At 43.4% G+C, this 9,992-nt stretch overlaps 1 protein-coding gene across 1 annotated transcript; it reads right to left on the bottom strand.

The window, feature by feature from the left end:
- Window positions 1-325: 325 nt before the first annotated feature.
- mat2aa (methionine adenosyltransferase 2Aa) lies at window positions 326-8,029 on the bottom strand. The gene is made up of 9 exons (XM_076289334.1): window positions 7,742-8,029; window positions 6,091-6,168; window positions 5,856-5,978; window positions 4,992-5,104; window positions 4,631-4,774; window positions 4,015-4,233; window positions 3,575-3,757; window positions 3,191-3,324; window positions 326-2,318 (listed from the first exon to the last, which is right to left on the bottom strand). The coding sequence occupies exons 1-9, from the start codon at window positions 7,830-7,832 to the stop codon at window positions 2,216-2,218; spliced, it is 1,188 nt and encodes a 395-aa protein (XP_076145449.1). The 5' UTR covers window positions 7,833-8,029; the 3' UTR covers window positions 326-2,215.
- Window positions 8,030-9,992: the final 1,963 nt, after the last annotated feature.

Raw genomic sequence — 9,992 nt, 5'->3', positions numbered from 1 at the left:
AACTCCAACACATGGCATTCAATCGATTGGTCGGAAAAATGTCAGCTTGGACCACCCGCTACAGTGTAGCAACGCCCCTGACGAGGCAAAACTGCCGAGCACAGAATACTTGAAACGAACAGAAATACCTCCTGTCAAGGACAAAGGTCATTTCCATAATCAGACCTCTAGTTGAACAGTCACTGATATCAAATGTGGAGTTCCGTGGTCAAAATATTCCCAAGGTTTTAGCACATTTAATAAATACAAATAATAATAAAAAAAACAGCAAGAGGAAAAACCTGAGAGGCATAAGACGCAAAATAATTACAAATCAAAGCCAGAATCTCAAGGACAGACTTTTATTCAAATCACTTTGTGTGGGACATTACCACTTTAGGAATTCATGAGCTCTTTAGGGAAGGGGGGGGGGGGGGGGGGTGTACTAATGGCCCCATGTAAAGGTACATATTAACTGTAGGTGGGGGTTGGGAGGGGGGTGGGGTAGAAGGTCAAAATGAGATTGAGGAATTGGGGAGACGAGGGAGAGAGAGAGAGAGAAAAATAACAGAAAAAGGCACTTTTTTACTCTTTCGACGACCAGTCTGACACTCCCATCACTGGTTTGTAAAAAGGTCAAATGAGGAATATAAAAAGGAAGAGGCGGAGCCTCCCAGAGTCCCACATTGAGAGCATGTAAACGAGGCTGGTTTCTCTGTACAACACCAGCCAGACTTTTGCTTCTGTTCGCAAGACTGCAGGGAGACCCCGCCCAATAAAATACTCGTAAAAACAAACAAAACAATTGCGCACAAGGTTATTCTCGGTCGTTTATAATTCTTATGTCGGTCAGATAAAAAGTAACAATGGTCAGAGCATTCTTCAGCGAGTGCTGGCCTGGGACAGAGCACCTCATGGCTTTTCTGTACAACACCATGAGAATGCCACAAGCGCAACACAAAGGAATGGGTGAACCCACAATTTCCAGGCAAAACGAGACAACAAAAGAGGTTGAAATCTGCTTTAATTTAACATTGACGGTAGAAAAGGCGGTTCCTCCCCACACAACAGGTCCCTGGCTTTTCTGTAGTACACCAAGGTCCAGGTGTTAGAGGTTGGCCACGCGATTACGAGTTTTTTTTTGTTGTTGTTGAATATTCCTTCAAGTAGTAAATTCAAGTTTTGGGCGAAGGCATTTTCCCTGAGCAGGCAGGCTGGAGGTGAGGTTTCTCTGTAGCTACACCCCACGCAGCCAAATGGACTGCTCAGGGGAGTGCTCTGCCGACGCCCGTGGTCGTACAGTACACCACACACAACGGAGCTACAGCGCCGCAGTTCTATGTGGATTCCTCGCCAAAAAGTCGGGGAAAACACAGAGAAACTGGAGAGGTAGGGGTGGGGGTGGAGAGGGCGAGGGTAAACAAAGCCACATCTAAATCCTGCAAAAAGCCAGCCACCAAGGAGACGGGGACAAGGCGGTATTAGCAGCTTCTGACTTCTCTGTAACACGTCAGAAAAACGATGGCGCTATTGCAGGGGAGAGAGTGACTTGAAAAAGGTGTCCATTTCTTAGAATAGGGTCAATTGGAGACAGCAACCCGATAGCGGAGCTTCCGAGTTGCACCCAGGTGCATTCGACAAACGCTTTCACTCATAAGAGAAAGACGTGTGTGCGTGTGGGAGGGTTGCTTTGATCCCGTTTCCAAAATTCAATTCAATCTTTTTAAGCGAACCCAGACTTTTTCGTCTTCTTTTTAAGCAAAACGAATGGGCTTACAGCAGGCCTAGGGGCTTCAGCCAGCGATGCATAGCGTCTAATAAACAATCTTAGTCCTCTGTTGTGCCATCACTAGATCAGAAGGGGTTTGGTAGTAGGTTAGGCCGGTGGGGGTGATGGAGACAGGTCAATGGTAAAGCATAAAACTATACAGTACCAGGGCAAAGACTGGGGCGGGTTGGGGTGGGCACAATCATGGCAAAGGGTGATGGGGGAGAATTGGTGCCTGGGGTCATCCAAGCCAAATCAGCTCTTTGAGTGCAGAGAGACAGAATGACACAGCAGGGGGGACGGGGGGGGGGTTGGTTATGCAAAGGAGATGGTGCATCTGGTTTTCCCCTCGCTCGTCTCCATTGGGCCGCCGGGGTTTCTCTGTAGTGCACACACCGGCAGCCCACAACACCAGGAGAGGAGAGGGGGGAAAGCGCAGAGGTTCTTTTGTATGATTAGGCTTTTTTTTCAGTATTTGAGCTTCTTGGGCGCCTCCCATGGGAATGAATCGCGGCCAAAGTGGCCATAGCAAGCGGTCTTCTGATAGATGGGTTTCTTCAGGTCCAGCTCTCTGGAACACACACACGTAAAAACCACATCAACAAGTTATGGTAAGTGGCAAACACAAGTTCTCAGGACCTATATCAGTACCTAGGTGTTCTTAACCAACTTTAAGTACACAATACATATTTGGCTTTTCATTAATTGACAAAGGGCTTTAACTATGTAACTGTTGTTATGGACTTTTCTAATGGCTAATCAGAAAACAGACTACCACAAGGAGGAGCCTAAATAATACTCATTTCTCTACAGTTGAAAAAAACGGCTCGCTTTCAGGTGTGGCTGAGACCCTTTCACACACTTCCCCCCCAAACACTGTCAAAAGGAATTTCTATTTCTATTCATTTCCACATTTTCATTTTGATTCTTTTTTTTACATCTTGGAGTCTGACTACAATTAAATAAGGGATATTGTGTAAACATGTATTAAGATGTGTAACCCACGAGGGATGAATTTGGTTCTGTTAGAAAAGAAATCAACCTGGTTAGTTTGTAGTGCTGCTTGCTTTAGTCACAGACTAAAGTTTGTTTGGTTTGAGTCAAGGCCACTATTGCCAAGCCCTCATGCTTTAGCTTGCTAGCTGTACTTAGCCTAAGTCTCCAAATATCCAATTTATTTTGTTCTTACTCTTAGCTTGTCTCACTACACACTCACAAGCTTCTAGAGTGTTGGCATGGAACAGTTATTAAACTTTTCCGCCCGATCTATTTCATCAGTGTGCTGTTATTAAGTCACCTGCCAGCCACTCAGAAAAGAGTAGGCCAGTTTTCGTTTCAAGGGGCTGTCAATTTCAGCCTTGTTAAACTTCCTAAACCATATTCAACTAAAGAGCCAAGTGTCCACACAGGGCCAACAGGCCGCCGCAGATGGAGGCACGCTACCTGACGATAACCCCAGGCCGTAGATCAAAGTTCTTCTTGACGATGTCCAACAGCTCCCTCTCACTCTTCTGAGACGTGCCATAGTGGAAGATAGAGATGGACAGTGGGTGGGACACACCAATGGCATAAGACACCTGGGAATGGAAAGGCAACACAGTAAGGACATGGGCATTCATCTGGTGGAGAGAAGATTCAGGTTATTTTCTGGCCTAGGGTGCAGTTTCACAGAGTGCTGCCAACTCACAGGTCAAGTTAACAACACGTTTTTCCATTCTAGCTGCATTGTCAGCAATTTGCACCAAAGAATTTCACCCTGTTGTTTTTCTTGTGTGTTGTTAATCAACTTAATCACTGATCACTAATTGGCACCAGTCCAAGACTCACCTGGACCAGCACACGCTTGCACAGGTCTGCCTTCACCAGCGACTTGGCCACCCAGCGGGCAGCATATGCTGCGGAGCGGTCCACCTTGGTGTAGTCCTTGCCAGAGAAGGCCCCACCCCCATGAGCTCCCCAGCCCCCATAGGTGTCCACAATGATCTTACGGCCAGTCAGCCCCGCATCGCCCTGAGAGACATGGGGCAGCCATTAACATACATGCATATATAAAAGGAACGATGCACAATGATCTTTAAAAAACACAGAAATAACCCACATTGTTTGATAATCCCTCAATGTGAACCAGTAGGACAAATGCTGTTTAAAATGATTTTCCAAAATTCGGAAACTTATAGGGTCCTTTGCCAAACATCTCCATATTAGGCAATAAAGCAAACAAACAAAATAACTAATTAACTATTTGGAGCAGCACAGCAAGTCGTTACCTGTGGGCCCCCGATGACAAAGCGGCCGCTGGGCTGCAGGTGGTAGACGGTGTCCTCGTCCAGGTAGGCGCTGGGCACCACGGCCTTGACCACCTTCTCCTTCAGCATGTCGCGCATCTCCTCCAGGCACACGCCCTCGTCGTGCTGCACAGACACCACCACCGTGTGCACGCGCACCGGCAGCATGGCGCCGCGGTCCTGCCGGTACTGCACGGTCACCTGCAAGACACACAAGACCACAGTTCACCATATGGACAGCTGCAAGCTAGTGAGATTCCTGGATGTTCTAATGACAGTTGGTCATCACACATTAACAAAAGAAGAGTTTGGCTCCAAAACGCTATATCCACCATTTTAATGATTTTTCATAAATCATTTATTTTCATTTTGTTTTCCTAGTAATTTTAGTGGACATGTGATTGAATAAAGATAAATCAAATAACAATGCCCAATCAAAACAGAACTGCAATTTTATTGATATTACCTGAAATACACAATTAAATAACATGACTTATTAATGTTTTCAAAAATGGATTTATAGCATTTTGGAACCAAACTCTTAATATTTTCTTAGCGGTGTAAGTGTGTACAAATGTGTTTATCACTGCACACAAACCTGGGTTTTGGAGTCAGGCCTCAGCCAAGGCAGGGTGCCATTGCGCCGCAGCTCAGCGATCTTGGCATTCAGCTTGTGGGCGAGGATGATTGTGAGGGGCATGCACTCCTCCGTCTCATTGGTCGCATAGCCAAACATCAGACCCTGGAAAACATGCCATGTTAGTTTACATTTGATCACAAAACCATGGTAACGATGGACAAAGATTTAAATCTATGAAATGCACCCATCATTATTCTCACTTAAATAATAAATGCTACTATAAATATGCAAGAATAATGTTCAGTCCATGTGTTTGAGACTCAAGACTTTGCCCTTCTTTCAAAGTAAGATCAAGTCTATGTGTAGGTCAGATTTTCACCTGGTCACCGGCTCCAACGTCCTCCTCACTGCGATCCAGGTGGACCCCCTGTGCAATATCAGGAGACTGCTGCTCCAAGGCCACCAGCACATTACAGGTCTTATAATCAAAGCCTAGACATACAAGCATTTGCAATAGGCATACAGTTCAGTTTTAACATTTTCATCTCCAGACAGTTTTTGCGAGCACAAAGATTCTATTAATTTGCAAATGTGTGAATTGTTTAACCAATCATAAAATTTAAGGTCATCTCTGCAAAACCACTTTCCCGTACTGATAAAGGCAATAGGATAAAACTGTCTGTCAATACTTTCAAAGTAATAGAAACCTTCCAGTAAAAGTTTTATTTAGCTCCATAAAAAACATGCACTAATGCCATGGTGTTTTCCAATCAAAAAAACAGGGTGAAGAAAGTAGTCCTGCACCGAATATGGCTTTAGTATGATTACAGTTTGTGTTTCAAACCAGTCTAGAATAATCTGTACAGTAATATGCATCGCTACGGCAGTGATCTTATTTCAGGCAAGGTCCTATTTCAGACACATGAGTGCCTCGTGAGTCACGTCACAGTTCCCAAAGAAGGTTAAGTATTATAACTGATCCACCCCAACTGTTATAAGCAGTCTTCATAGATCCTGGTGAATCAGAAAGGAATGTGCATCTGCATGAGAGGACAAAGTACTCTTCTGCATGTGCCTTCTTTCCAAACAGGAGGGAAGTTACAGGATGAGGATCACAGTGGTCTATAAGTGGTTTACAAATATAAATATAAATATATTATAAAATATATAGCTACAAAATATTAAGCTAAAAAAAAAGATGTATAAATATAATGTATTGCCAGTTTTGTGATTCTCTTAAAACCTTTGGAAGAGTCATCATAGCCAATGTTCTTGATGGTGTCCCTGACAATCTTCTGGTAGTCCACAGTGGCACGGGACGTCACTTCTCCTGCCAGCAGAATCATGCCAGTCTTGGCAACAGTCTCTGGGAGAGGGAAGACACCAACGGCAGAGTAAGTGAAATGTAGATGGTGTGTGTGTGTGTGAGGGGGGTGGGGTGGGGCTGGCTGGGGTGAAGCCTGTAATAGGACACTCACCACATGCTACTTTGGCATCAGGGTCCTGTTTGAGGTGGGCGTCAAGCACGGCATCGCTGATCTGGTCGCATATCTTGTCTGCAGAAACCACAGCAAACGTGCAGAAGACAGCAAGAACAGAACCAGTGATTAGCATCATAACAGTTATTTGTGCAATAACCTTCCCATTCAGGTTGCTAATTGCTTACATAATAGCATTCCTCAGCCAACCATACCTTGTGAGCACAACAGGAATCTTGGTCTTGGCTAACGACATTGCATTAAGACAAACTGCTCAAAAATTAGGCAACCACACTTTAGGTAAAACTGACAATGGTGACACTGGCATGTGCCAATAAAGTCTGTACTCTCTGGAATAGCCCAACAATAACGACAACGTGACATACAATTGACACCATATAATGAGGTAACTGGTAGCTGTGTTGCGCCCAATTTCTGTCAATTTGTTTATAATTACTTTGCTACAGCAATATCAGACCTGTGTGGCCAGGCAAAAAACGCAGTGTTGGGATATCCTGTTGGTACTGTAGAACTGCCGCCACAGGATAAGAGGGAGTCCTATATTTAGGCCAGAGGTAAGCCAAGATTAACAGATACAATACCCCTCCTCAAGCACAGCCACAGAGGATGTTGATACTGAGCTCCTTTCATTCATGCGCATTAACCCACCACGAGCGTTTCATTGTGATACAGACGCTGCAGTTCTTTTCATTTCGAATTCTACTAACGGAAATGTAAATCAGTCTGCCTACAATTTCGTCATCTACCGGTTACTGCGTGTTAACCTTACTTAACGTTACAGTTTCTTGACACCATCAAAGCTAGACACAGCAAATTAACGCGAGTTAAATTAAATATACGACTGGTTAATGCACCTACACGGTAGACTTGCTACACGTACATTAACGTAGCTGACCCAATTCTTACATTGCAAGACGATGATTGGATTGCATCCAGGTATTACCGGCTGCGGTGAAATACGGCAACTACCGAAGAAAGCTTGCCAAGCTAACTGGCTAGCGTATATGGCTAAGTGGATAAACATTAGCCTAAATTCTCTGCGTCGCTATCTGTCTGAGCTAACATTGGAGTACATGTGTGATCCGCCGTTATGATACATACGTACGCACCACATATAAATAATCAAAACACACAAGTTACGGTCGAGGGTATAGGTATAGGCCGCACCACAATGCATTATTAGTGTTAAACGCCAGATCTATTATTACTGCTATGACAGTGTTGATTAGAAGTGCGTTGACAGCAACAATTCAAGGAAGGCGGGCCCGTGGCCTACCTACCTACAAATGAATTAGCCTAGTCGCCGAACACCAGCACCTCGTGTGGCCTGATTATCCCCGCGTGTTAGCTGGCCCACTAAATCATTCTTACTACCACTAAATTGACATAATTTCTAGACTAACAAGTAATTTATCAATAACCGTCTTAATGATATTTTGTGCATGCAAAGCTGCCTTTGAGAAGGCCCCACGTTAGTTTGCAACAAGCCTTTGCATGCTAGCTTTCAAGTTAGCTAGCATTAGTAGGCGAACATGACCTTGTTCGACACCTTGTTTGCTAGGCAAAATCGTTGTAAAATGAAATTGTATTAGGTATATCGACTTAAGGTAAACTCGCTAATGTCACTAACCTGGATGTCCTTCTCCGACAGACTCAGAAGTAAAAAGAAAACAGTCTTCATCGATGAGTGAATTATGGAAACCGTTCATTTGTCCGTTCATCTTCGGAGAACAACGTTATACAGCTATCTAATAGTACAGACGTTTGCGGTGATTGTCTTCTGTAGCTAAATTCTTTTACGCAAGGTGTGCGAATTCTTGTTTCTTGACCACAGATTTCGAAGACGTATAAACTGGTGACTTCTAGAGTATTCGTTCACTCCCCGTGGTATGTTAGCCCTACCTCACACTCCGCCAGTTATATACTCGGTTGGCTGGTGAAATCGGTAACGTTCGCTGTATGTCCCGCCCCTACACACAACGTTACGCAGTCGATGGTGATCCCCTAGTTTCTTCAATGCAGAACATTGTAGCCTATTGTGAATTCATCCTTAACAGTTTGCTTGAATGACCAATTTTCACGTGAGCATCTTGATAGTGGCTGCGTTAATTTATTTCACAATTTGTGTGAAGCTCTCCATTATTCTTGATATCTTTAGACAACTGAAGGAAAGCTTTAGCCAACAGATTGAATGGTGTGATTAATGTGGACCCGTGGGATAAGCCCCCTAGTCACTCTACTGATTGCTTTGCTTTTGCTGTATAGGCTATGAAGGAATAAGAGAGCTTGTGACCACAAAGGCCAGACCCACGCAATTCTCTAAGATTAAATAACTTCAAAGTGGAATTGAGCCTATAGGCAGCACTACAGCACTCATGTAGGCTACAATATTTCCAAACATTTGAGGTATGATTACATGCTCTCCTCTCCTCTGGTGTTGTGAATGCCTTGGATATGATATTGGATATCTAATCTTATTGTCAGTAAATTCTCTAATTAACTTGCCTACCCAGCATGGGTCTAATCAACTCAGTTTTTAGAGTGCTATTGTAAAACAAAATGAAAATATGCTGATATGCATCTCTCTCCCTCTCTCTCTGTTGGCCTACTATGTGTGCAATTTATTGTAGAGCCTGGTCTCAGCTCAACCGTTGACATGGGCTCCTTAGTTGTGGGTTTGTTTAACTCCACTTCATCCCTTGCCTGTTGATCTTATTGGAACAGCTTTCAGAACAGTTTAATAGATTCCCTTATGATTGTAGGCGATACCAGTGAACCGCTTTTGACAATGATGAGGATTAAAGTAACCATGTAAAGTTAACGCCCAATTGCTCATTCTATCATGTGTTTTTTGTTCACAGTTTGTGCCGAAGTCCTGCAGAGTGCATGACAACCTCTCTCAAAAGGTCAAAGTCTGTATCACAAACAGCTGTCAGTCATTGGCCTTTTGCTCCATTCAGTGCCCTCCCTGCATTGCCATCCTCTGTTTTGATTGGAAGTTTGTCATCAGAATGCTGGAAACTGCTGAAAACGATGTGCAATTATGAAATAAGTTTGTTATGCAGGGTGCATATTGTTTTTTAGATACTGTATTTTTGCATGTCAGACTAACTCAAAACCATTGGATCAAATCCCCTTGATCTTTAGATGGTCCATGCATTATTTACCCTCATACAGCAGCAAGTATTCCTCTGGTCTGACCAATTAAGAAGAACTGCCCATGCAGGTTCAGTCACTCAACTCTTTCTGTGGTTGTACTTTCAGGCTTGCAAATACAATTAAGTTAAGTTTATAAAATAATGAGGGACAGGAAAGTCCCAATTTCAGGAGGGGTTAGAAGTAGCCTACATTATGGTTATTGGCTGAAGGGTAAATCAGATATATTTCTTCATAATGTTAAAATCCCCAGATACACAATTAAACAACATTAAATCAGTTCAAGTTTCCATGTGAAGATTTACCCAATCCATTTGACTCAAAGTACACCATGTCCTCCTGAAAAATGTGTGCAACACTAAGTACTCTCAAAGGTGATTACATAGTAGCAGTATCATATGTGCACAATAGGTTGTTGGAAACTGCAATATTCAGTGTTAATTATTGGCTGTGCAGGTTGATATTACTAAACCATGGACATAATTCATTGTCTTATATGATGTATGTTTGGCTTGTGAATAAATGTGACTATTCTAGTTATGAAAGTTACCATGAGGTGATATAAAGAATTTACATACATGTACTTGCATGTACAACTCCCCCCCCCCCCCCCCCCCACCCTGCTGTTTCTTAATTCATGTACTCCAAAACCCTCCCATCAGTATTACCAAACAAGTTACTTAATGCATCTCTAGACCATGTGACTTCCCTCTGTCTCTTCTCAG

Source organism: Alosa pseudoharengus, unplaced genomic scaffold (assembly GCF_046254945.1).
Source record: "Alosa pseudoharengus isolate Yale_2024_CS ecotype anadromous, Long Island Sound unplaced genomic scaffold, YU_APseudo_1.1 YU_APseudo_1.1_scf_17, whole genome shotgun sequence".
NCBI lineage: Eukaryota > Metazoa > Chordata > Actinopteri > Clupeiformes > Clupeidae > Alosa > Alosa pseudoharengus.
This window is presented reverse-complemented; position numbering and strand designations above follow the sequence as displayed.

Bases quoted from the DNA above. Each gene is read 5' to 3' on its own strand.
- mat2aa (XM_076289334.1), bottom strand. From the start codon at position 7,832: ATGAACGGACAAATGAACGGTTTCCATAATTCACTCATCGATGAAGAC. The intron at 6,169-7,741 runs GTTAGTGACATT...TGGTTTCTGCAG, and splicing joins TGTCGGAGAAGGACATCCAG to ACAAGATATGCGACCAGATC. The intron at 3,758-4,014 runs GTAACGACTTGC...CATGTCTCTCAG, and splicing joins TTGTCATCGGGGGCCCACAG to GGCGATGCGGGGCTGACTGG.